Source organism: Volvox carteri (assembly GCF_000143455.1).
Source record: "Volvox carteri f. nagariensis unplaced genomic scaffold VOLCAscaffold_14, whole genome shotgun sequence".
NCBI classification, from domain to species: Eukaryota; Viridiplantae; Chlorophyta; class Chlorophyceae; order Chlamydomonadales; family Volvocaceae; genus Volvox; species Volvox carteri.
Genome location: NW_003307557.1, coordinates 1,895,166 through 1,922,229, shown reverse-complemented (window position 1 = coordinate 1,922,229; position 27,064 = coordinate 1,895,166). Strand labels below are relative to the sequence as shown.

Here is a 27,064-nt window from a genome sequence, read left to right as displayed (position 1 = left end):
TAATGCCGGACATGTGGTAATGATTATGACGTATAGGTTGCTTGTGTACAGCAATGCATGTGCATGTGCATGTGCATGTGCATGTGCATGTGCATGTGCATGTGCATGTGCATGTGCATGTGCATGTGCATGTGCATGTGCATGTGCATGTGCATGTGCAAGGAGTATGTGTGAGGGATAATGCACAGTCCGACAGTGCACTGAAGGCGAATCACGATCCGCGAAGGCACGCACCGCGGCAGCGTCACATGTGCCACAGATATCTCATCTCTCACACGGTCCCGCATCTTGGGCACCTCACATGACCCCTAACAGAGGTTACAAAGTTCGCAGGGAAAAATCAAAAGGGTTAGTAGATGAACTCGACATCATATGTTTTATAGTTCACTCCTATTTTGCCCATGCCGGGAAGACTTTTGCCATAAACGCTAAAAAAACTGCTTAAATAAATATTAAACTCCCCCAGGCTGATGCGAGCCGGCGACTACGAGGCTCTTCTGGGCGCGTGGCTGGATTGCGAGGGAGGGTGCGTGGGAGCAGAGGCGACGACGACGATGACGGGGCGTGACCGGCCGAGGCAACAACAGCATGGCTGGGGTGGCGGTGGTGGTGGCGGTGAAGTGGTCCTAGTTCAGGAACACAACAGCTTCTTCGCGTATGAGCCAGTGCTACGGGCTCTGCAGGTGGGCCTTGCGAGGTGTAGTGCTGGCTGTAGCTGGGCGGGCCCCTAGTTGCATGACAAGACAAGACATGACATGACAAGCTGTGGAGCATGAGGCTGCTGCCGCCTGCCGGGTTGGGGCGGTGATCTGAGAGGGTGCCTGCCACAGCTGGTGGTGGAATCGGTGGGGAATTGGTGGGGAAGCAAAGCGTCCCCGGGGCCCGTGTGTCGTCTCTGTTCGGCTGTTGCCGCAGCCAGCTGCACCACCACATGTATATGATGTGTTGCCACATCGGGCAACACAGACCTTATTTTGTCTCGGGATGGTGGGAGCAGAAGGCGCTCCGGAAGTGGCGGAGTGGTGGTTACCACTACTTAGTGAGGCGCCTCATCACTGACCACCGCAACAACAGCTGGCCTGTGCCCTAGCAGCAGCAGCAGCAGCAGCAGCAGCAGCACCACCACCACCACCACCACCACCACCATTGCCATTGTTGCCACCGCTGCGATATACATCCTCCGCGGCTGTTGACACCTCTGCTTCCGCCTGCAGGGCATCAAAACCATCCCACTCGCGCAGTACATCGTACCCGGGGCCGACAGGGGGCCTGCTGCCGACAGCGGCGGCGGCGCCGACACCCCCGCCGCCGCCGGACAGGGCGACGCCGCCAATATTAATACCCCCCTGCCGCTGCAGCAACCCCACCACCAGCCCCAGCCACTCATTCCCCGAGTTCTGGAGACGACGCAAAGCACAGCGGCGACCCAGGTTCTGCAGACAGCAGCCCGGGCTGCTACCGGCGGTGCGGAGCTGCCTACCTACTGGCACGACCACCCCCGAGTCGACCTGCGATGTATTGTAGACGAAGGGCGGGTGTCGGCGCTCCCTGAGGAGCAGCACCGCAGGTGACCCTTCGGGGCTCTACATTTTGCTGCATACATAACACCATGACCACTTGGTAGCCAATGTGGACATCTTTAATAACAGCACGAGAGATGTTAAATATTAACATCTCTAAAGCTTTCTTAGGGAGCATTCATTCGTTCATTCATGTCATTTCACAGCCCGGGGAGAAGGCCGCACGTTTTTCATGCCGCGTCTTGATAATAATCCCGGGTGCCATTGATCCTTTATACCTAGAATGCTTGCCTGGTTCTTCATTGACCGCGTGCTTGGTGGCTGCCCGTCTACGTGTGCGTCGTGTGCGAACATCCCTATCCCTATCTGTCTGTCCTCCACCCTCCGCTGCATGCATGCATGCATACATACGTATGTACATACGTATGTACGTACGTATATATATGTATGTACGTACGTATATACATATGTATGTACGTATGTACGTATGTGCGTATGTGAGTAGTTTTTTGTACATTTTACGTAAGTACGTAGTTATGTTCGTCCATCCATGTATCCAGGCATCTAACTGTCGTCTTATTTACTTTGGACATCTGTGTATCTGTGTCTGTCTGTCTATCTGTCTGTCTGTCTGTCTGTCCGTCTGTCTGTCGGCAGGGTGCTGGACGTGCTGTCGGCCGTGGACCTGACGCAACCCGCGGGTCAGTTCCCGCTGGAGGAGCTGCTGGCTGCCACCACGCTGGACCGCTCCCAGGCGGAGGCTCTGCGGGCGGCTCTGGCACAGGAGGTGGCGGTGGTGCAGGGCCCGCCGGGAACAGGTGAGTGCCCGTGCTCGGGTCGGTGCGTGGTGGAGGGGGACCGTAAGCGCACGGTACGTCCGCACATCATTCCATACTTGCATGGTGGATGCTATGCTTTCCATACCTGTATTGTGGATGGTATGATTGGTTCGGGATTTGGGATGTGAATGCGTAAGGATGCCCGCCATGCATGTCTTAATTGCATGGCGACCTTGGGGTTTGGCCAGCCAGCCAGCCAGCCAGCCAGCCAGCCAGCCAGCCAGCCAGTTAGCCGACCTTTTCAATCTTCGACACTCTTCTACTCAATTGTTGGAGTAGGAACAGAAGACGCCTCAGGATAGCTAATCGCAACCGCCTCCTTTCTAAGCGGTTAATTTACTATCTGGGGTATTAGAAGTTCCACATTCAGTTTCACCCGCGGAAATCAATATTTGTTCTGTTGCCTGATCGGTCCCTGAGCGGCCTCGTTTGTGTGCGTCATAATCGCAGGCAAGACCTTTCTGGGAGTTACCTTGGCGCGGGTGCTGCTGCGGAACACAAGGAGCGACCTGTTCGGCGAAGATGTAGACAATTACGACGGTGGTGGTGGAACACGCCTGATGCGGCTGCGGCTGCAGCGTCGCGCCGCCCTTGGCAACACGGAAGGTTCGTTGCCGAGCTGGATCGTGCAGGACATCGTTCTGGAGGACTGAAGGTTTATCTGATGCGATGAGTTTCCGTGTGGCGTTCCGGGCTTGGGTTTGGGACGTGCGCTATGGAGAATGTAATGTTTCTTTCTTCGTCCCCCCTCCAATGAATTGATTTATAGTCGTGGTTTCATCGTTTACTACCAACGGTGACCACCTACGATAATAAATAGTTTACAGGTTTTAAGATATTTTATAAAATAGTTTATAGGTTTTAAGATATTTAATGAAAAACATAGGAATAATAATAAAAAAAGTAGTGATAAGAGTTGCTATAATTCAATAATATTTAATAATAACTATCATAATATATGTAAAGCGTCTTGTTGAGCGGCTGCTGCTGCTGCTGCTGCTGCTATTGTCGGTCCTACCCGCAGATGCCGACAGGGCTCGTTCAGGGCTTCCTCGCATTGGGCCGCTGCTGGTGGTGTGTTTCACCAACCACGCGTTGGATTCCTTTCTGGAGGACCTTCTGGATCATGAAGTCACCACCAGCATCGTGCGAGTGGGCGGCAGCAGCCACAGCAGCAAGTTAGAAAAATACAACTTGAGGAACCTGCAGAGCAATGTACGGCGTAATTGGCCTTCTGAATGACATGGCATGGATACCTAGATGGATGTTTTCGTTCATGGGATGAATTGGGCATGTGCAAGGTATATATTATTTGTATAAAAGATTCTGAGCGGGAGCTCAAGTTGACTGAGTGCGGGCGGGCAGTTGGAATTGCAGCCTCGCCACCTGATTCGCTGGCTGGATATCTGGCTCCCCGCACATGAACGTGAACATGTCAGAATGTGTTATAATCCGACATGTGCTTCATACCCCATGCACGTAGACATACACGGTCCAGCCTGCTCACTGCTGCACCGTCGTGCTGTCTGTATGTCCGTCTACAAGGTGTGCGCCTCCATGCACTCATCACTCAGGCGGGCGGCTTCCACGTAAAGGAGCTCTTTGCTCGCGCCAACAAGCTGGAGAAGCAGGCGGAGGAGCTGAGCGCGGCCTTGCTGAAAGCAGCGGAGGGGCAGCGCAGGTTGGTAATCGCAGTAGAGGGACAGTGTGCGATGTACGATCGGGTGCAGTTGATCCGCGGTTGTACTGCGGTTGTGCTGTCGGTTGGTCGGTTGATTGAACATAATGCTAACCATAATCAAAAACAACATCATCAACATGGGATGCTGATCATCACATATGAGCCGGTCTATGTGTGAAAGGTGTACGTATGTCTGTCCGCCCGACACGGATATTTTTTATTATCCACCTTGTGCTTCACACGTCTTGTGGATTTGTGGGTGTGTATGGATGAGGTTCGACGGCAGTGGAATATGGCACGTATGTTGGACAGGGGATGATTCAATACTTGCGATCCCGCCGGTGCTAAGAGTTACCCATTCCCCTCGAGTTGAATCCGTTTGCGCAAATATGTACATTGCGAATGAGTGCTCTGTGAGGCTCTGCGCGGTCATTGGCACCTAGCCACCGTCCCTTGCTGCGTACGGTGTACGGCGTACGGAGCTGCGTGCGGCTTTCGATGCTTCTCAGCCAGGACTCCTCGCAGCCAGGACTCCTCGCAGCCAGAGAGCGCCCAGTAGCTCCCAGTAGCTCCGGGGGGGTGACACGTCAGCGCCCACCGCCGCCCTGTTGCGATGCTCACCTCACCTCACCTCGCAAGCAAATCACCCCCACAGCTGTGTGAGCACTCGGCAGCACGGCCTGCCTGCCTGTTCAGGAGGAACGCAGCTATGCCGCTGCTGCTGCTGCTGTGGCTGATGGCTTGGGCACTTGCTCTAACGTATGCGTCCATTTTTCGCTTTTCCGTTTGGCGATTTTGTATGGCCACAGACCACTGACGTGGCTCGAGGCGGAGGGCCTATTGTCCAATCGTCACTACAATCTGTACAACTCATTCCGCCGCGGACGAAGACCCTGGAACCGCAAGTCTGACGATGACGACGACGACGGCGGCGGCGGCGGCGGCGGGGCTTTCATCTCTGACGGCTACAACGCCGCCGGTGATGGCGATGGCGATGGCGATGGTTGGCAAGTGGCCACCGGCAAGAAGCGCAACCAGCGACGGCGCTACAGCGACCTGATTTCGGAGGATTGGCTGTTAGGTAACCCCGAATTGGACTGGCGGCGGCGGCGTATCGTGCTGGAGTCAGAGCGGCTGGCAGCTGAGGCGGCGGCGGCGGCGGCAGCAGCAGCGGCGCAACAAGAAGGTGCGTGACGTGGCGTGACGTGCGTGCAAGAGACCGTACGCGAGGGTGCGGAGGGAGGTTTAGGACACCGGGTTTTCTGCGCGATGGAATGATGATATATCCCACATGCATTGGACATACAAACAAACTACAGGAGGGACGGGAGGTGGCGCCTCCATCATTGAGGACGGTGACCTTGGCGACGGCGACGGCGGCGGCCTTGGGAAGGGTGAGGACGACGTGCTGGACATGGAAGATGCTGAAAACACATCCCCGGCGGCAGCCCAGCGGGGCCAGCCGCCAGCGGCGGCGGCGGCGGCGGCGGCGGCGGGGCCCTCCGCCGTCCAGGTGTCTGCATTCGCGGCGCCGGCGCTCGGTGGTAGCGGCGCTGGTAGCGGCGGTATCACGCAATTCATCCCTGCCACGGTGCTGATGGCGGCCGGTACGGCAGCAGCGGCGGCGGCAGCGGAAATGACTCCGGCGCAGAGGGCATTTACCGCCGCCATGGAACGGCTGATGAAACAGATGACCGCCCAGACGCAGGCGGAGGCTGCCACGGCTGCGGCCGCCGCTACTGCCGCCGCTACTGCCGCCATCGCTGCCGCCACCGCCACCGCTGCCACCGGCGCAGCGAAATCGGGGACGACTGCGGGGGCGCCCGAGTCACCGCAAAGCGGAGGGCCTCAGCGCACGCAGCGATCCACCGTAGGGTGCGAAGACGTGGCGGAGCCGCCGCCGCCGCCGCCACCGCCGCCGCCACCTCGGGCGCCCGAGGAGGTCCGTGCGATGGGATCCCGGCGTCGGCCTCTTGACGAGCTGCTGCGTTCAGACGATGTTTGGAGCATGAGCCGGTGAGGCGCCGTGGAGGGGCGATGCCGACCGCACCTGGGGATTTGGGAACCCTTAGGGGGCTCTTAGGGGGCCCTTGCTGAAAACAGCGACGGAGCGCGATCCGGAGAGATAAACCATACGGAGCCGACCGACTGACTGACCGACTGACTACCTGTGGAGGGTATTTACGTGGAGTCTGGGTGGTGTGTTACGAACATAACGAACATACCTTTGCGATAAATTGAAATACCGACGGGCATATGCGTGTCTTTGTACCCGTGTTTGGTTTTATGGGGCCCCAGATATCTGTGTGTGGACGTCGGGGGGACCACCTGTGTTGTTGGCTTCCCCATACGAACGAACTCATCGCTGTTTACAGGGTGTCGATTTATCCACCAATCAATCCAACGGGAGGTTTGTGTAAAGGCGGGGTCTGTCTGTCTGTCTGTCTGTCTGTCGGTCGGTCGGTCTATCTACCTGTCTATCTACCTTTCTCTCTGTCTGTCTGTCTATCTGTCCGCAGGCAGGAGCGGCAGGTGCTTCATTCGGCGCTGCAGCGGCTGCGGTTCGCCCACCTGCTGGAGAGTGTACGAGAAGTGCAGGATGACTACAAGATCGTACAGGACGAGCTGCAGGTGAAGCGGGGGTAAAGGTGGCCGTGGCCTCAACCACCAGCTTTTAGACTTCTCTTTAATACTTAATAAGAGAAAATCATCCACCACGTTCCACTCCTGACGCTGTCCACGTCCTCCATATTTTTCCTTCACCTTCATCTCCACCACCACCACCTTCACCTTCGCCATGGAGTTCCACAAAGGTGAAGGTGAAGGTGGAGGAAGCAATATTCTCGGGTGCGGTCAGGCACTGCATTCATCAATACCATCAGCAGCTTAGCCTGCAAGTGTGCTACGTGCACTGCCAATGCTCTGCACGCTATAGCCTGTCGCCTGTCGTCGTGATGTGCCTGTTCTTTTCTCTTTGGCGGAATTGATCTTTGGCGGAACTGCCCAGGGACATGATGCTGCGCCGTGATGTCTGAAGCTGTATGTATGTGCGTATGTACCTATGTATGTATGTATGTCTCCCAGGCCGAGTTCTCCGAATCGGCATTGAATGTTCTGAGGAGCGCCAAGGTGGTTGGGATGACCACTTCGGGAGTTGCTAAGAACCAGAATCTCGTGGCGGCGTTAAAGCCCCGGGTACGGGTGTGATGGGCGTGTGGTCGGGGTGTGACGGGTGCGTGCGTGGCTGACTGGCTGGCTGGCTGGGTTGGCGGTGCTGGAATCGGGCGGCGCGCAACGCAGCGGCAGTGGTAGGTTCAGGGCAGTCACATCGTCACCTTGTTAGGTGTGCGTATGTATGTGTGTGTATGTATGTGTGTGTATGTGTGTGTATGTGTGTGTATGTGTGTGTATGTGTGTGTTTATGTGTGTGTATATGTGTGTGTATATGTGTGTGTATGTGCTACATCCGCTGCTTATAAAAGCAATAAGCGCTCCCGCCTGAACAAACCGAGAGGTTCCAAGGTGAAAATGGCTAGCTAGATGAGAAGCCAGTGGAATAGCGACTCGTCACGTCGTCCATCCACGGTTGTGTGAACTCAATCACCCGCCACCACACTACACACGCACCCAGCCATCGTGCCACCCGAACCCACCCAACCCCACGGCGGCCGCAGGTCCTGATGGTGGAGGAGGCCGCAGAGGTGTTCGAGGCGCACGTGCTGGTGTGCTTGTCCCAAAGCGTCGAGCACCTCATCCTCATTGGCGACCACGAACAGCTGCGACCCAAACCCAACGAGTACGACCTGCAGGCCGCCTCGGGAAGGTGCGCACTTGGGATATATGTCGGCTTATTGTACACGCAATGCAATAATGCGCGTTAGATCAAAATTTGGGGTACGGTGTATATCGTGCCTGTGAATGCACACCCACCCAACCCCCTGTCAGCAACAAACACATCGCCCACCCACCCATCCATCCACACGCCATCAACACATCGCCCACCCACCCATCCATCCACACGCCATCAACACATCGCCCACCCACCCATCCATCCACACGCCATCAACACATCGCCCACCCACCCATCCATCCACACGCCATCAACACATCGCCCACCCACCCATCCATCCACACGCCATCAACACATCGCCCACCCACCCATCCATCCATCACGCCATCCATCACGCTGTGCAGGGGCTTGGACTTGGACGTGTCGCTGTTTGAAAGGCTGGTTCGAGGAGGAGGAGGGCCGGGGGGAGCCGCGGGTGGTCCTGGCGGCGCGGCTGCGCCCGCCGCCATACAGATCGCCACCCTGCTGCAGCAGCGGAGGATGCGGCCACAGATCAGCCAGTGAGCGGCAGCGGGCGGCGTAGGGGGCAGTAGACATGTCCACGGGTAGATAGCGGGAACCCGGATGTGGGTATGTCGTACATGGGATATGGGTTTGTAACTTGTCAGTTAGTTGTGGTACGCCATGGTTCCATCGGCTCCCCACGCTGCCCACCCATCAGGCTCATCCGCGTTCCCATCTACCCGGAGCTCCAAGACCATCCTCGCGTGCTGTCGTACCCTGCCGTACGGGGCCTGGCTTCGTCCGTCTTCTTCGTGGATCACGACCACCCTGAGAGCGGCGGTGGGGGGGCCAGTGGGGAGGACCGCTCCAAGAATAACGAGTGGGAGGCGCTGTTCGTGGTGGCGCTGGCTCGGCACCTGCTGCTGCAGGGGTACAAGCCTGGTGAGCGGCTTGTTCGGATAGCTGTCTGTCTGCCTGTCTGCCTGTCTGCCTGTCTGCCTGTCTGCCTGTCTGCCTGTCTGCCTGTCTGCCTGTCTGCCTGTCTGCCTGTCTGCCTGTCTGCCTGTCTGTCGTGTGGAGTGTTCTAATCAGGAGCATACAAGAGGGGTTGCGGCTTTTCCTGAGCCAAGAAAGGAAAGCGGGAGGACGTGCACATAGATGGGTCTCCCTCCCGGGGGGAGCGAGTGCTGCTCCGATAGGCGATGATATGGTTTGTGAATGAACACGGACTGCACTTCCTTCTCCCGGCGCACAGCAAGCTGCGCCGCAGGGAAAAGAACCGTACTGCAAGGCGAGGGCCTCACCTGACACGCTTTGACTTTCATCCACCCCTGACCCTGCAACCGCCTAACCCCTCTTTAACTCTCACACATACATACATACATGCAAACATCCAGGGGATCTGGTAATTCTGGTGCCGTACGTGGGGCAGCTGTTCCGGGTACATAGGGCCCTGGATGCAGCCAACGTTCGGGTGGTGCTCAGCGATCGGGACCTCGAGCAGATGGATCGAGTGGGACTCGAAGGTGGGTTCTTAGTTGACGATTGGAGGTTGGAGATTGGTGGTTGGTGGTTGGTAGGTGTTTCTAGGTGGTTACCTACTCTGTGACAACTGCAACTGAACCGTAGGTAGTAACGGCCGACTGTGGTCCTCTAGTTCAAATGCCCAATTCATGATATTCTTTTTGTACGTGTTTCAAAAGGATGGATGGACCCATGGGTCGATCTGCAGTGCGTGTGCAGCTCAACCCTCAACCCTCAAACCCTCGACGACCGACTGCCTTCCGCATGACATCCATTCCCAGGCTTTTATTAAGTAACTAGCTAACGATTAGATCAGCTCTGGATCCACTTTTGTAGTCGTACATGCAGTGTGCCCCCCCGTGGACATCACCCAGCATATACTTCTTTTTGGACAGCAACCACCCGTATGACTGAATACACAACATCTGTTGCATTGTTCTGCACATTCGCCCCACTTTATGCTGCGATTATGCAATTCTGCAGTGGATGGCGCGGAGGGCGCAGGAGCCGATTCCGAGGGGGCCACCCGCACCGGCCCCGGCCCCGGCCCGGGTAGCGCCGCAACTGTAGCGGTTCTACCAGCCGGCGCCGGCACAGCTACAGGCGCTGCAGGCGGCGGCGGCGGCCGCGGGCGTAGCGGCGGTAGCTCCCTGGTAGATGCCGGCCGGCACACCGGGGCCCGCAGCGGCAGCGGCGGCGGCGGCAAGCTGCCTGCTGAACCCAAGGTGGTGACCATGCGGGAGGGCATACGGGTGGCGACGGTGGACAACTTTCAGGTGCGGCAGTTTATGTCGATGTGGATGTAGGAAAGGGGGGGAGGGGCGGGAAGGGTCGCGGTGCGCTTGTGTCGGTTAGGTGATGATGATGTTCTGCTTGGCTCTGCTTGGCTCCACTACACTGCTAGTAGACGGGCGGGCATTGCGTGTTGGAGTGGCACCGCTACCTGCGTACGCCCGCGCACACACAAAAAAAGGCTTCTTCAGGGTGTTTACCCCGTTGTTGACGTTAACCGGGGGGTCTAGTTATACCTCCTCCCCCTTCGCACTCGTCCCACATCGCTCACAGGGCGAGGAGGCCACCGTAATACTGCTCAGCACCGTTCGCAACAACCCCGACGGCCACATCGGCTTCCTCTCACAGCGCAACCGAATCAATGTCATGCTCAGCCGCGCCCGTCACGGCATGATCGTGCTCGGCAACACCGCCACGCTGCGCGCGGCCGGCCGCGGCGGCCGTGGCGGCGGCGGTGCCGGCATGTGGTGTCAAGTGCTGGATCTGTTGGAGCGTGACGGCTGTGTAGGAAGGGCGCTGCGGGTGCGCTGTGCCAACCACGGCACGGAGACTGAGATCCACGAGCCTGAGGACTTTAGTCGACTGGCGGGTGACGGGGGCTGTCAGGCGGCGTGTGGCGAGGCGTTGCCGTGCGGGCACACCTGCCCAAGGTGGGTCAGCAACGCGTGTACACCACGCCTAAGAAGGGAGCGCCTTAAGGGACCGGACCTTCCGCTCTTCAAGGAAGGTCAAGAGGGGTGACGGTGCTGGGAGGTATGGAGGCGCATGCTAGGCCTCATCTATCACTACTTATCCGTAAACAACCACCACCTCACATTTCCCGCCCTCCCGCCCTCCCGCCCTCCCGCCCTCCCGCCCTCCCGCCCTCCCGCCCTCCCGCCCTCCCGCCCTCCCGCCCTCCCGCCCTCCCGCCCTCCCGCCCTCTCATGCACTGCCCCCGCCCATCAGGCGCTGCCACCCGGACGACCGCAGCCATGTCCACGTGGTGTGCACCCGGCCCTGCGCCCGACTGCACGCCAAGTGCGGCCACCCCTGCGACAAGACCTGCGGAGAGGAGTGCGGCCGCTGCATGCGGGTGATCCAGGAGGAGGTGACGCTGCCGTGCGGACACGGCGTCCACGGCATTGACTGCTGGAAGTGAGCGCTGGGGGTGGTCCGAAACATACGCACACCCTACATACGCCGCTATGCTTCACACAACCACTATACACATATATTGATATACATGTAGCATGCAGTATGTATGTAAGTAATATATTCCAGGCAGTATCCCGCGTGTGCGCATGTTTGTGTGGGAGAAATCCTGTTGGTTGTCACTGCATCGACGATTCTGAGGCTGCATCTGCTGCATCGCCGATGCACGCGCATCTCCTATTGCGAATAGTCCTTCCGCATCCTAGGAGCTGTACGGACTTTTCATGACACCAAAGCATTGTCGTACGACACCAAAGCATTGTCGTACGAATGAGCTCCTCAAGACGCAACACAACACTCACTCCTCCATATTCCTTGGTTACCCCCGACCTCCATTTGTGTATCTCACCTCCGCACGCAATCATCAACACATGATCATCAACGCACGATCATCAACACACGATCATCAACACACGATCATCAACACATGATCATCATCATAAACATCAGTAACATCATCATCATCATCATGAACATCAGTAACATCATTTCCCCGCAGGCGCTTCGAGGAAGGTGCCATTCAGTGCCGCTCTCTGGTCGAGGTCGCGCTACCGGGCTGCGGCCATATCGCCCAGGTGCCGTGCTGTGAGGCGGCGGCTGCACGGGCCGGCAACACTCCCTGCACCGCGGAGGTGGAGGTGGAGATGCCGGTGTGCGGTCATGTGGTCCGGGTGGCCTGCAGCGCACGCGGGGGGCTGCTACAGGATCCCACTGCCTGCCCCCAGGCGCCGTGTGGCGCGTTACTGGAATGCGAGCACCTATGCACGGGCCGCTGCGGGTCTTGCCTGAAGAGCGTGTTGAGTGGCGGTTACGCGGAGCTGATTGCAGGTGCAAAAACGAGTGTTGGTGCCTGGTTTGGGTGGAAAGCTGGATTTTATTGGCCCGATGTGGATATAATAATAATAATAATAATAATAATAATAATAATAATAATAATAATAATAATAATAATAATAATAATAATAATAATAATAATAATAATAATAATAATAATAATAATAATAATAATAATAATAATAATAATAATAATAATAATAATAATAATAATAATAATAATAATAATAATAATAATAATAATAATAATAATAATAATAATAATAATAATAATAATAATAATAATAATAATAATAATAATAATAATAATAATAATAATAATAATAATAATAGTAATAGCCGATAAGGTAACACTTCTATTCTGAGGACGTCGCGGCAATTTCATCGATTAAGTCGATTAACACCACATGACCGTTTTTTTTGTTTTCTCTCCAACGAACAACCGAATGTGCATAACTACTGCTGCTGTGTGCAGGTTGGCTTACGGAGGCCCCAGCGAACGTCCGTAACGCCTGGTCGGCCTGGAACCTTAATTTGCCGCGTTTGTCCACGAGTAATGCAGCCCCCAAGGTGGAGCGCTTCTTGCACTTCCTGTCGGCTGAGCAGGCGGGGGCGGCTTACCGAGGATCCTTCCTGGCCTTCCTAAGAGTACGTACGTACGGAGATTTTGTTTACGAACAATGAAGTAAACAAAAGTACGAGCATGCACGTACGGCACTTTGCGCACATCATCATAACAACGGGCCTGGTCTGTATCCATGGTTGGTTGGTTGCTGATACCCTACCCTACCCTACCCAACCCAACCCAACCCAACCGAACCCCCATCATATCATATCCCAGCAGTACGTAGTATGATGTCAGCACCGCGCCATGTCCTTGGCACCTGTACGGCATCTGTACTGCCTTGCAGGCGCGCCTCTTCCCAAGAGTCCAGGACCAGCAGCAGGCGGTGGTGGCCCCTCACGCTCGCAGTCACCATCGCTGCGGACGGCGATGTCAGAAGATCCTGGTGTGCGGCCACACGTGCGGCGCCGCTTGCCATCCCGGGCAGGCCTGCGGCCGCTGCACACGCCCCTGCTGGATCGCCTGCCCGCACCACGCCGTATGCCACAAGCCATGCTGGCAGCCCTGCGTGCCGTGCGCGGAGGCATGCGACTGGGCGTGTAAACATGTGGGAAGGTGCCGGGCGCCGTGTGGCGCGCCGTGCGAGAGGTAAAGAAAAAGGGCGCCAGGAAGCTCCCTCCCCTGCTGCCATTCTTGGCAACAATCGGCAGATTATCAAAGGACCGCACCTAACGCAGGGTTGTGCGTGTGTGTGAGCGCGCGGTTGTAACGTGGTGATGTAGTTCCTGCAGGTAGGCTTTTTTTCCGTTTCCCAACTCATCCGAACACATTACACACATACATCGCATCCTAACCAGTTTCTTCCACACACGATATCCTACACGTGATATTCCGTTTCCGTCTGAAGGGAAAAAATGAAAACGTAATAGGAGCATGAAGTTAGCGGTAAGAAATGGAAGTGAAGCGGTGTCGTCCCCCCGCTCTGCTTTGTACCACACCAGGCTGCCCTGCGATCGGCGCTGCAGCAAGCTGCTGAGCTGCGGCCACCGCTGCCCCGGCCTGTGCGGGGAGCCGTGCCCCCCACCCACCTACTGCGTGGATCCGAGGTGCCTGGGGCGGGCCAAGGAGAACATCCGGAATCAGGTGGGGCCGGCGACTGCTGTGGAGAGAGCTTAGCTTCTCACTTCTTCTCACGCCCGGCGGGTTTGGGTGTTTGGGTGTTTGGGGGTACGCTTTCGTAAGCGGGTGGACTGGCAGGCACGCCTGAGAATGGGGTGCAAAGGGGGGGGGGAGAATGGAAAGGAGAGTGGGAGCTGCGATTGGCAGCCGGCCGCAAGCCGCAAGCCAAAAACCCGCAAAAGCTCAAAAACCCTAGGCCTCTATCCTGTCTCCCCTCCCTTTATGTACGTACGTATATCTGCGCATCAGATGGTGGATCAGATTATGCTCCGCAGCCTGGGGGACCTGACCCCGGAGGATGTGGACGAGGACCCGCTGGTGGTGCTGCCCTCGTGCGGCCATGCCTTTCTCACGTCCACGTTGGACGGGTTGCTGGATTTGGCCAGGTGCGGGATTTGGCCAGATGGTGGGGGGTTAACGGGTGCGTGAGTGCCGTACGTTATGATTTGCCGCCTGCGTGCGTGCGTGCATGGATATGTATGCACGTATGTATGTGTGTATGTATGTATGTATGTATGTGTTGCAGTTGCAGTTGCATATCTTACAACAGCCGTTTTGGAAAACCGACCTGCTTGATGATGTAATCCTCGAGTTCAGCGCTGCGCTCGTCTGTCTATCCATCCCTCCATCCGCACGTCAAAACTTGAGTATTATAATGAACTGAAGCAATATTCTGTATCCATGTATATGTATGTATGTATGTTCGCTTGTCTGCCGGCAGCTGCTACGACCGCGACCCCACCACGGGCGCCTGGTTGCGGCCCAAGGTGCTGGGACCCGACGTTGGAGGTCAGCAACCTGTCAAGACGTGTCCGCAGTGCAGGTGCGTGCGGGGATTGCGCGTGCGGTGAGGACGGGAGGTGCGGTACGGCGGTACGGCAGGTTGTCCTACGTCTGGATATCTGTCTAAACGCCGTAATGGCTATTAAAGGTGGGGGCGGTTGGTCCATTCCAGGTCGTCTGTGTATGTGCCGTGGTGGAGGATACGGTAGGTAGAGGACTAATGGTGATGTATTTGCAATTAAAAGGAGCGCCCCTTCATCTGCTGCTTCGCATGTGGACCCTAAATACGTATCGGCAAGCTTGGGGTTCCCATTGGTGCGTTACTTCATAATCATAATCGGCCTAATGGGCGTGAGCCACCGAGTGTACCTGCAGGCTTTGTGACTGTGGAGCGGTTGAAGACGAATTGCATGCTTTTGCTGAATGCCCAAGAGCAAGAGCATACGGGCTAAGTACGATGGTGACCTCGTCTTTAGGGGACGCAGCATGCGCACCGTTATGCCTGAGGCGCCACCCCTGGCATTGGCCAGGTACCACTCGGAAATCTAGGAGGCCAGGCACGTCGCGCTGAGGCGCTTCACCCTGAAGCGAACAAGGGAGGATGATGATGGCCTCCCGCGTACCCGCATCAATACCGATATAACCTCCATGGCCTCCCCGGCTTTTACAGACACACCCGCACTTGTGTGCGGAACTTGTAACTTGTAACATAACCCCTGTGTTATTTCTTCTCTGGCGTCTATTCCAAAGCCCTCCCATGATGTTAAAACCCGCCCTCCAGGGAGCCCATTCGTGGCGTACGGCGGTACGGCAGGCCGGTTAATAAAGCGTCCCTGGATCTAATGGACCGCAAGCACCTGGCGGAATGTGGCGCGAAGCTCGGGGCTGCGGATGCACGACTGAAGGCGCTGCGGCAGCGCCTAGAGACGCAGGGTCAGGTTCTGGCGGAAGCGATGACGCAGGCAGAGAAGGAAATCCTGGCAGATGTCAACCGTGGACAACACCGCTTCGATGCCGAGGCAGCGATGGCGATGCTGCTGAGGCCCACTAATGAGCCGATAGCACATGTGTCTGATGTCATAAACTTGTTCTTCACTGTGTGCGACTCGTACCTCAGGTAATACCCGCTCGTTTAGATGTTACAGGGAACACAGGCGTCTGTTTCACTTGCTCTACACGTGTGTAAATAACAAGGCTCTCTATTAGTGATAAAGAGATGTTAAATCTTTACAGAGTTTGTGAGAATGTATCGGACGAGGAGCGGATAGATTCATACATGCCTGTGTGCACGTCTATATGACTGTGTACGAACGGATGAATCAGCTGTTGCGTGCCTGTGTGCTGCTCGCTTCGGCTCAACATAACTCGCATGGCGACGTGATGGGGCAAAAAAACAGGAATTATTATGGAACATGATGAGTAACTGGTTGGGCTGCAGTGCAAGCTGCTATGCAGTGCAAGCTGCTTTGTAAATGCAAGTGGCTGACGTGGCGGGGCCTAATGGATGCTAGACCAGTCCGAACCAACTGAACGTTTCTGGATGACGCCTCGATTTCTACTCGCTGCAGTTCCCCAAAACGGCGCGTGTACGAGGCGGCGGTTGTGCAGCTCACAAGGATGGAGGAGGAGATGGCGGCGGCGGCCGCTGCCGCCGCCAACACCGCCGCCAACACGGCCGCCGCCGCCGCCGCCGCAGTCACTACTGCCGGCGCCACCGCTGCTGCCTCTTCTGTTCCCAGCAACACCAGCCGTGTTCCGGACGGCGATGCGGCGGCAGGTTTGCGTGCGCTGAGTCGGAGTCTGGAAACGGCTCGTGCGGACCTCCGGGAGCTCAGACCGGACAACACGCAGCTGTGCCGTGCTTGGTACGGCATCCTGCAGGCCTGCGAGCTCTACATCGTGGCCATATCAGAAGGTACACGCGATGTGATATTCTATTGGGGTGTCCGGTTGGGTTCGTCACTCAAGACTTGCATGTGTGGAATGGGTGGGAGGTTGGGGGGGAATAGCATGGGCCATGGGTCCATAATACGTCGTTTGTGTGGTCGGGTGCGGGGAGCATCAGCAATTTAGATCTGTGGGAGCCCGATATCAATAGATCTGAACACGCAGCAGTCGTAACTGCAGTTCGTTGTAATAGGAGTCGATTGAGAGCAGTTCATTTGTGTCCGTGGATGGATTAGTCATGACTGTGCGACAACACACACAACACCGGCATCCTTAGCCCCATCGGTGAACTGATAGCGGGTAGCCTAGTCCGTGCCCGGTCGCCGTCGTGTGCGCTAAAGAGGCGGTTAGCGCGAGTTTCTTGAACCCTGCCCGCTCCTCCGCAACGGGCAATGGCGAATGGGTGAGAGACCGAGCTTCCTAATTGGGCCTCGTGCCTAAGTAGGGAGGGGTAGGGTCGGTACAGGTTTTCCGGAATTCCTCTGTGTTGGTGAACCCTCACCCTAGGAGCCGTATCAGCCCGGAGATGGAGAGGAGCCTTGTTTTGTGTTTCGGGCTCAGTGGGCAAACTCGCCTGACGGCGCCCTCTCTCGTGAGAGCGTGTGCGCGTGCGACGCCTCCTCTTCCCCCCCGGGGGAGGAGAGCAGAGCTAGCGGACCTGCGGCTCTCGGCTATGCTTAGGAGGGGACAGAGGCCCCTCACGCCCCTCTCCCGTCCGCGGGAGAGAGCTTAGGCGGTCTTTCTGTTGGGGCTGGGCAGCAGCCCCTGGCCAGTGTCAGGCCGGTCAAATACTTGCAACCTTCACACGCACACACACACGCACATCGCATGAACACACACACACACATACACACATACATACACACACATACACATACACACACATACACACATACACACACATACATACACACCAGGGTTCGACACTGACCTTCCTGAAACTTGCGGGCTCCCCCGTACCTCCCAAATTTTCCTTACGGAGGGGCCCCCGTACCAGGCTCCTGTACCGGCCGAAAACCTTAGGGGGGGCCCCGTAACCCCCGCAAAACCTTACGGGGGCACTGTCCTTGGCTGAAACGCTGTGGAAAGTGACGCTTTGCATTTTTTTGCCCTGTAAATCGTTATTTTCGTTTTTTCTCGCGCTTCTTGGAGGGCGGTGGATTAGGAGGCCCTTGGTCACCTCCTGACGACTCATTGTCTGCCATCGCTGGATGTTACAGACCAGAAGCTATAAAAGTATTATGAAAAGTGTAGTTAAATATTGCAATATGAATTATGTCTGCCTGCCAAGTGTGTGGCCTTATCCTTAGGGATGTGCAGAACCTTAGAATGAAAACCCTATTTCTACTCTAGAATGCCTAGAATGGTTAGAATTAGGATTAGAATTTCGTGGCCATCTTCACACTCAGGCGGTTGTTTGGCCTAAAACTTAAAATATATAACGACCACAGGGAATGCATGTGTTCTTGCTTAAGATTTTAGTGAAACTCTTGACCGGCGAGGTCAAACCCAGATTCGTGGTAAAAATGGAGCGGTACCCCGGTTCAAATCGCACTGCTACCATATGTAAGATAGGTCATGAAGTTCGGTTTTAACCCAGCGGCGCATTTGCGACCCTGGACCAACCCTACTCATCCTTTATATGGTCCGTCCTCTCCCCTACAGGGCCCCGTACGGCCTCTTATAAATCCTTAAAATCCTTACGGGAGCCACCGTAACCGGCCTTCGGCCGGTCCGGGGGCGGCCCCGTACGGGGCGCTTCGCGCCCCAAAATCCTTACGGGAGCCACCGAAAAGTCCTACGGGCCCTGACGGGGATACCAAAAAAAGGCCAAAAACTTACGGGCCCCGTACGGGGTGTCGAACCCTGATACACACATACACACATACACACACATCACATGAACACACGCACACACACAACCTGCAGCCCGTTCCTCAATTGCGGTTTGGTTCGCAAGGAGCCGTCGCTCGTCCACCCACCCGCCGGACGACCCCTTTTAACACCCGGCATATGTCCCTGGAGGTACACGTACATCCATTCGAACGTACGGACCAATGAACGACTGCTTGTACGGCTGCTTGTACGGTCCCACGGTCAGGGCTGAAGGGGACTGGTCCCGTGATCCGGAGGTTGGAGGCGGCCTCGACTCGAGGGAGGGATCAGCACCTGGCCTACCCGATGGGCGTCGACGAATGGCAAGGGGGGGAGCTGCGCACGCGGCGCGGCCCCATGCGACTGCTGACTCAGCTGCTGCCCAGCCTCAAACAACAGGTGGTGACGAAGCCGCTTACTGGACATGAATAGAACCTAGCTGCTACCTAGCCCCCCGGTGTTGATGTATTCCTAATATGCTGAATATCGAATCGGGGCCAATTCATCCTGGTTCGCCTCATGATCTGATGAGTCTGCGGGCATGCACACCACCGTGATCCTACCCGCCTAATGGGGCCGCATGACATGATCTGTTAAGCCGACGATGGTGAAGCCGAGGACCTTTGCTGCTACTGCTATTGCTATGCTATTGTGACTGCTATTGCGACTGCTACTGCTATTGCGACTTGTTGAGGAAAATGATGTCCGGTCAGTCTGTCGCGACAGCTACTGCTATTGGCCGCCAGATCGTATGCTGAAGTACTTGGTCAACTTCCAAACAGAAGGCCGTTACTATCTTGAACAGTCCCTTAGAGACTTAAATCAACCTACTGGCGTGGGTTATGTACTGCTGGGTTATGTACTGCTGGGTTATGTACTGTTGTATAGCGGGGGTGTAGTACAACCACACGAGGCGGACATCTAGCGCAGCTTACACGTGCTTGTACATGGCATGGGGACTGCGGCCCAGACGGGGCCGTCCATACTGCATTACATGCAATCCTACCGACCTGCCTGCTTGCCGGCCCATCACTGCATGTGCGCATGCAGCTGTTCCAGCTGCTGCATCAAGGCCTGCAGGCGTATCAGCAGCTGGCCATAGTGGCCGCGCCTGAGTGGGTGCAGCAGGCAGTGCAGGCCAGCAGCTTCAACAGCGCCTTCAAGCTGTCGGAGGCGGCCATGCGGGCGGGTCTGGCGCAGGTCGGGCTCCTGGAGGTGGCGCAATCGCTGCGCCAGGTTGTGAGGGACGCAGCGGCAGGGGGTTGGGTGCTAGACGGGCCCCAGCTGCGGGAGCTGAAGCAGCATGCCTTGGACCAGGTAGGTGGTTGGGTCCCTACTTGTGCGTGTGCTGATTGTAACTGTGCAGGCAATATGTAGCAGGATGACTACGGGATTATATCTATATAATAGTCACCATAACGGCATGCTATCAGCTAGAAGTCGTATCGCTCTCCACGAAGGACATTCAAAGTCTTTCCAAGGCATCCATTTACCTGCGCAACTCCTTTAACATGCATGCTCTCCGTATTCTTCCCCACCTACAGTGATCTGCCGTTGTTTGCTGATGCATGGATGAATGGATGGTTGATGGATGGGTGCATGCAGGCTCGCGCTACGGGCACGGCAGCTCTGGACCTGTACAACGGCGAGAGCGGCTTCGCTGCCAAAAATTACGAGAACGCCGCCATCTCTTCCATCCGGCAGCTCATGTCCCGTCTGGAGAGCTTCTCCCAGCAGGTGCGCTGCTGGGGTAATGCTGGTATATTGCTGGGAGCGCTGCGTGTTATTAAATAGATAACACTGGCTTGTATCGTCCGTCGCTTGGTATCGCAGTGTGATGTGCGGGACAGGGGGGCGTATCTTCACCCGTGGCCGCTACCCAGCGAAACCCTGCCTTCCCCGGCATTTGCTTGAAGACTTTTTAGCGGGTCATAGCCGTTCTCAAACCGAACAACCGCTCTACCAAGTAGCACGCTCCAACAGTACGTACGTGTGCATGGGCACGCGCACGAGAGCCAGCAGCGTGGAGCAGGCACGTACATACGTCGCTAATGGATTCACGCTTGTTGTGTTGCGGCCACAGCAGCCGTCATGCAAGATGGTTCATCACGGTGCTCACCGCACCAGGTACTACATGAATCCGGTCAAAAACACACAGGCTGGCAAAGCACAAATGTTTACCTTGCTTCCGCCTTACTCGTGCACTCGCTCGACATCCAGGGCCGGCGGCAAGCATGTGTACATGCAACGAACGAGATTACACCTGCCATGCACTCATGGACTTGATTTTTGCACTGGGAAAAAATGTAGTTTTCCGCACCGACCCTGCATCCTTCACTGCTTCCATCTCGCAGGTTGAAGCGGCTGAGCTGCTTTCCGTACTCAAGGTGGTTGCTGCACGCGAGTACAGCAGTAATGACGCTATGCGCTGGCTAAGCGGCCATCTGTACAGGTGTGTGTATGCCGTACTTCTAACGCGGAAAGAGAACAATTCGGACAGGTATACATACAGATATATACGTACGTCTCTCTGTGCTTGAAACACTGCACGTGCGTGTTGCATACATGGATGAGTGCGAGAGCTATTAACACAGTTTGCCATTGGTTTCGCCGTTGGTACTGCAACACAGGTGCCCGAACGGCCACCCGTACATTATCGGCAATTGCGGGGGCGCCATGGAGCGTGCCACCTGCCCGGAGTGCGGCGCGGTGATAGGCGGTGGTAGCCACAGGCTGGTCGCGGGCAATGCGCCCGCCACTGAGGTGCTGGAGGACTTGCGCAGGGCGGCAACTTGATGGAATGAACGCAGTTGTTAGGCCATGTGAGGGGGGGCCCTTGCTCCAGCGGGGGACGTCTGAAACACGCGCGTGCTTGCTCATCACGCGCAGCACGATGGCTTCTTTGGTTTGGTTGCGTATGCTTGTGTGTGCAGGCTTGGCGGGACGGCAAGGTGTGTGTATGTGTGTGTGTGTGTATCTTGCTGGGAAGTGGGAAATGGGAAGTTGATACATATGTGAATGCGTGTTGAGCAGCTAGGCGGGTAGGTGGATGCAGAACGGCTGTGACAGCGGTAGTGGGCGTGTAGTAGTAGCACCAACATTGTTGTTTGAAATAGTGCATGCGGTGTACGGAGGTAGGCCGCTCGTACAAACGTACGGACTTGGCCCCGCGTGGCACTGTAGCCGCAGCAAGGCTGTCTATTACACATGCAAGTTTGCAACCCTAAGTTGCGGTTGGCGTTTCGCCGGAGGCAGGAGACACGACGACAGTAACGAAACATGCTGTGGCCGATTGTGCATGTGCTCCCGGTCCGTGTGGATGATATGCACGTACGAGCACTTGTTGTTCGCTGCGGTTGCCTGTTTGGGCAACACAATTGAACCCTTTCGTACATTTCCCCCTAGTATCAATCAGGCGTGCATTCTTGCCTCCCCCAAGAATGCATTTCGTCGCAGACCTCAACTGCATTTCGCTCTGTGATGGATAGTCCGCGTGTACGTGCATGCTGATTGTGATGTATCTCATATTGAGTCGGTTGGTTGATTGGCGATATTATTGACACGGTGCGCATACAGAATGGGACGCCCGGGGCCCGGGGCCCTTCCCCAACTGGGATGCCCGGTTATAAGGGTCTTGTTATGTGACGTCCTTGTACTCTTGATAGCGCCCCGGCGCCTGTCATCCATCCATCTATTCCTATGTGTATGTTGTTACAGGGTGGTTAACTTCGCCAGCCGCCCCCTTTCCCGGGGCAGTCCCTGCTCTCCGCTGCGAGAGGGGCACCCTAATCCGTCACCCCATCCGACTTCAGAATGTATTCGTTGGGTTCGGCAACTCACCACCAGCATCCAACCAAATCTAGCGGATCAACGGCGCAACAACTTAGTTCCTGGTCAGCTCGCAATCTATTCCTATCTATGTCTATCGGGCTACTGAAGCAGGGATGCACCCAAGCACCTTTACCTACACCAGCACCTTCTTTGCGGCCCAAGCCTCACTGTGCCGGTTACAGCGTTGCGGAGTAGCTAGGCAACAAGTTACCACAGCGACCCAGTTCGCTGATGATACGCACGGAGGTGGTAATTGGCAGTGAGAAAAAGCTTTCCCAGCCTTACTTCAATGCATGGAAATTTATGCGGAGGCGTCAGGGGACAGAAACTTAACAATGGATGAAGTAAAATTGCAACCAGAATGCTGGAGAAATGTTGATAGTGCACATATTGGAGGAATGCATCCACCCTGTGACCACCCTGTGACCACCCGCGCTCCCGGGGTAGATTCGTGTCCAAGCCAAGGGCCATGCGTCCGTGTTCCGTCACATAGACACGTAGGGCTAAAACCGGGATGTGGGGGCTAGCTAAGTGTATGTCGCCCTGCTGAGAGTTGCCTCTCCCGGGAACTGATTGATGCCTTCTGCCGCCACGATTGTTGGGAGCCCTTCGTCAGGACACTTCCCTCCTCGCTGCAATGTAATACCTCCTCTACTAAGGGCTACGTAAGGGAGGCCCTTCATTTACACCGCCGACGGCCCGGCAGTGATTTACTGGGAACGGCCTCGCTTGTAAGCCCAAGCAATAGCCGAGATATGTTTCGTTGCTCTTGTGTAGAACATTGCTTGTCGGCGCCAGGACTACTAGTCCAGACTACAAATGAAGTAGTACTTTATTTGCACTTTAATCGGAAGCCTATATGTGTGTGGTGCGTGCGTGCGTGCGGGGAGCGCATGTATGCGTGCACAGTTTTGGACTGCGTGCTTGCGAAGAGGTCTCTGTAGCTACTGCAGGTTCGCTGTTGACGGTCATGTTACCTTAAGCTAGCTTTGGTCCTGTCAGGTAAATACATTCGTGGATGTGCGGAGCGATTTCACCATGGATGAACCTGCAACGGACCGTCGACTCGACCTATATGGTCGGTTCTATTCAGGCTAACAAGCTAAGAGACAAAGAATTGAGAGCTTGATTGTCGGAGTTCATGGAGTTCGTCCGTCCATGCGTGTATGTGTCCCGCTAAGGTCTCTGCTTTACAAATAAACGTCCTCAGCCAACACCATGATAAAGGACAAACAGGTGTTTAGGGACGACGTATGTACAGCACGCATTCATCATGGACAAAACAGTCCAGACTGCCAGAGAAGTTATTCCTTCGACAAAATGAAATGGCCTCGCTCTCTTACTTAGTATAATAACTTACCCCCGCTTACAACGCGTCTTTCAACATGGTGCGACAAAAAAACCTTCCTGCTGCTTATTCGCATGTAAGGAACGGCCAGTAAGATACCCGGCCAGATCAGGTGCGTGATGTCTCTGTTAGACAGAGATACGCATACCCCTCGCAGGCTCACTATGGTTCGATGACATTGAAAGATGATGAGTAGCTTCATACCCGAGGTATTGCGGCGAAATGTTGTGCGCGTGCGAAGACTTCTGCTGGCAGGAGGTCTACATCGCTTCCTCTATTGCGTAAATGATCAAAATCGCACTTCACTAAAAACAACACCCCGATAAGCGCGAAAAAGAGAAGAAAACCAGAGCACGCGACGGACGCTGCATGTACATACAGGCATACACAAACTTTTCCAGCCAATTTGCATGCAATCGCGATGACCCTGAGCTGCTGAAACGAATCACGGCGGCAACTGATAACTGCGATCCCGTACGAGTTTATCGATGGCCACAACTGCGACTGTTCCTAAGTTGCGCGGCAGCGCCTTTCAAGTTTCGAAACTATGCAAACGCAAAAACCAAAGCAGGAAAATGACACAGCCAATTATTTTGCTCCTAAATGTGGCGGCCGGATGCAATATTGTGCCTTAGTGGACATTTTGCAATGGCTTTTCCTGGCAGCAGCTGTCGTGAACCATATGCATATCGGTTCGCATGATATCGATATGAAATAATGGCCCAACAATTGCGAGATGCAGCGCTGTTAAACAAGATTGGAAGCGGAACAAACTCAGATTAGCATTGTTCTCGATTTTTACGGCAGCTGTCAGTAGCCTAGGGAGCATTTCATAGCTAGAGGCTGCACATCCATCAAAAGTCTCTTCCACACCTGTACATCTCAGTCGGAAACGGTGCATGCAAACTCGCCTCTTATTCCAGCAACCATGCTTTTCAACCATACATCGGGTAAATCAAAACCAAAGGGTCTAGCCGCATGCTGCCATAAAACTTACGCTTTGCACTAATAATGTAAATAAGTTTCGAACTAATTTAGGAAGCTCTTGAAGAGCGTAAGGACGGCAATACAAAAATCGTTAGGTAGACCGGTCGATACCTCACGTCAGCCACTTCGGCGAGTTGGGAAAAACTACAGCGCGTGTAGGTACAACGCTGCATAATGAACGAAAAAATGGTAGAGCATCCGCCGACGCTCTCACCTTGCCCCTGCATTTCTCCGAAGTCTACGTTTATCCACCAGTAGCAAGCATGCGTGCCAACCTAACGACGGCTTGCTAAGTAGTGTCTTTGCAGCATGTCGTTTTTGATACCGTATGGCCGATGAGTCACCTGCCTCTTCTCATCGGCGCGAGACCTCCCCCTCCCCCTCCCCTCCCCGCGCAATGCATTCACGCACATGTACTGACGATGCATAAAACGGAGTGTGCAGCAAATATGCAGAGAAAATCATGCAGCAGACGGGACAGCGCATGTAATACAATACGCGTGTCGGCTGCTCCTGCACGCTGCCTCTCGACTGCTCGATTAGATTACGCAGCCGCGCCTCTCGCGCGACCCGAGCCACCCTGCGCTACAGACGGCCAATACCTCTCTCCCAGATTGTAGAGACATCTCCCCCCTGCCTACGTAGATGAGCTCCCGCGTCCCGCGTTCACTTCCGTCACACTACCCTAACTGCCAATCCAAATTGCGACACGTACACACACACATGCTCACCTCACCATCATCATCATGATCACGTTCACTCCACTCGGGCAACACGTGGCCCCACGCGCTCGCGCGCCCAAGTCTCACCAAGCTCGGCCTCACCACAACAGCTGGCCACCGCGCTTGTCCGTCTGTCCATCTGTCTGTACCGCAAAAGCTTCCTGCCCGCTCCCACCACACGCTCCCACCCATCGCCTTCCAGCAACGCCAGCTGGTGATCCATCTATATGGAAACATGGCGGATGGCAGCTACGAGCTGTCGATTCCGCGGGTGATGAGTAGCCGGAGACAAAGGACGCGGGCTGGCTGGCGTGGGAGGACGGCCGGTGGGTGGGCGGACTAGCGAACTAGCGACTTACTTAGTTCTCCTGACGGGGCGTTTACGCGGACGGGCCGACCTGCATGATGGAACGGGCGCCCACACGCGCACGGAGAGGAGGAGCGAGAGCTGTGTCAACGGTCAACGGTATCGATCGTTTTCCACGGTTCATAACGTAAAATAAGTACTACTATGTAATAGTGAGTGGGTTATTGCCCACACGCCCAGACAGATGTCGCGAATGCGCAGAGGAGTAACAAAGTTAAAAGGGCAACAACTGTTGCCCAAGCGGGGGCGGTACAGGAGGGAGAACGAACACCACGACAACACGGGTTTAGCCTCATCCGTTACGTTACTTATATCGGTAACGTCTCCCTGGCAATGTTGCTAAGTACACGTCCACATATACGCCCCCGCCCCCGTCCACATTCACGCCCACATTGCCCAAAATGTCAGTGTCCCAATGTAAACGGCCATAATATGTTACACCACATATGTGTGTCGTAGCATCGTAACTGCACAAATGCCGTACATTAGAAAATGCCAGTTCACCAATACATACAAAAAACTAGCGGTGCAACGACCGCGTAGGTGGACCGAGCGACACACGAACGTGTACGTATTCAACAACAACCATCGCGATACAACCGTCCGCAGTGAAGCAGCCGCCCCAACCCACCCAAGTCCAATGTGGACTCCAAACAGCAATAAACAATTTCATCACACCACTGATGCGCTGACTGTGTGATGCCGCGCCAAGAAATAAGCGACAGACAATAGAACGGGGATATATATAGATATGCTTATTGAGATCCATGGACAGCGCCCCTTTCTAAACACAGTAACGACACACGGGCATGTTTCAAGACACCAAGAGTACAGAGAGACATACAGACCCTTACCTCCTGAGGAATGTACACACCCCTTTCCCGACCCGCCCACACAGAGATACACGCGCACATACACAACACACACACACATACATACATACACATCCATGAAATGCATATATATACGAACAACAACTAACTCCTGTTGCCAGGTCCCAGCCTCCCTCCATTCCCAGTCCAGAAATAGAAACAGTCAACCACATCCACCCTCCACCCCACACGTGGCCCAACCACCACACAACAACGCGTGGACCACACAACAACAGCAACAACATCCATGAATCATAACCAAAGCCGAGGGCCGCGCGCGTGAAGGTGCGTCCTAGCCTTAATAAGCCGCCGTCGCAAATATCCTCCCATCCCATGCTCCACGCCAAGCGTGCGTGCCAACCCAACCTCCTGGACCAAGAGCCCACCGATTCACACGTATGTAAGTGCCCC

The 27,064-nt window shown here is 55.3% G+C and overlaps 1 protein-coding gene across 1 annotated transcript; it reads left to right on the top strand.

Moving 5' to 3' along the window:
• Positions 1–554: 554 nt before the first annotated feature.
• On the top strand, positions 555–25,990 carry VOLCADRAFT_89933 (uncharacterized protein; the record flags this gene model as incomplete). Its single annotated transcript, XM_002949511.1, has 34 exons — positions 555–683; positions 1,215–1,567; positions 2,178–2,338; positions 2,810–2,965; positions 3,384–3,574; positions 3,934–4,040; positions 4,484–4,626; positions 5,360–5,647; positions 5,915–6,056; positions 6,560–6,671; positions 7,125–7,235; positions 7,715–7,863; positions 8,235–8,390; positions 8,552–8,775; positions 9,231–9,359; positions 9,841–10,133; positions 10,423–10,799; positions 11,098–11,286; positions 11,843–12,171; positions 12,653–12,825; positions 13,089–13,390; positions 13,768–13,885; positions 14,171–14,307; positions 14,643–14,744; positions 15,486–15,821; positions 18,581–18,747; positions 19,273–19,361; positions 19,577–19,843; positions 20,132–20,263; positions 20,881–20,978; positions 21,157–21,289; positions 21,460–21,477; positions 25,617–25,740; positions 25,962–25,990. The coding sequence occupies 34 exons, from the start codon at positions 555–557 to the stop codon at positions 25,988–25,990; spliced, it is 5,964 nt and encodes a 1,987-aa protein (XP_002949557.1).
• Positions 25,991–27,064: the final 1,074 nt, after the last annotated feature.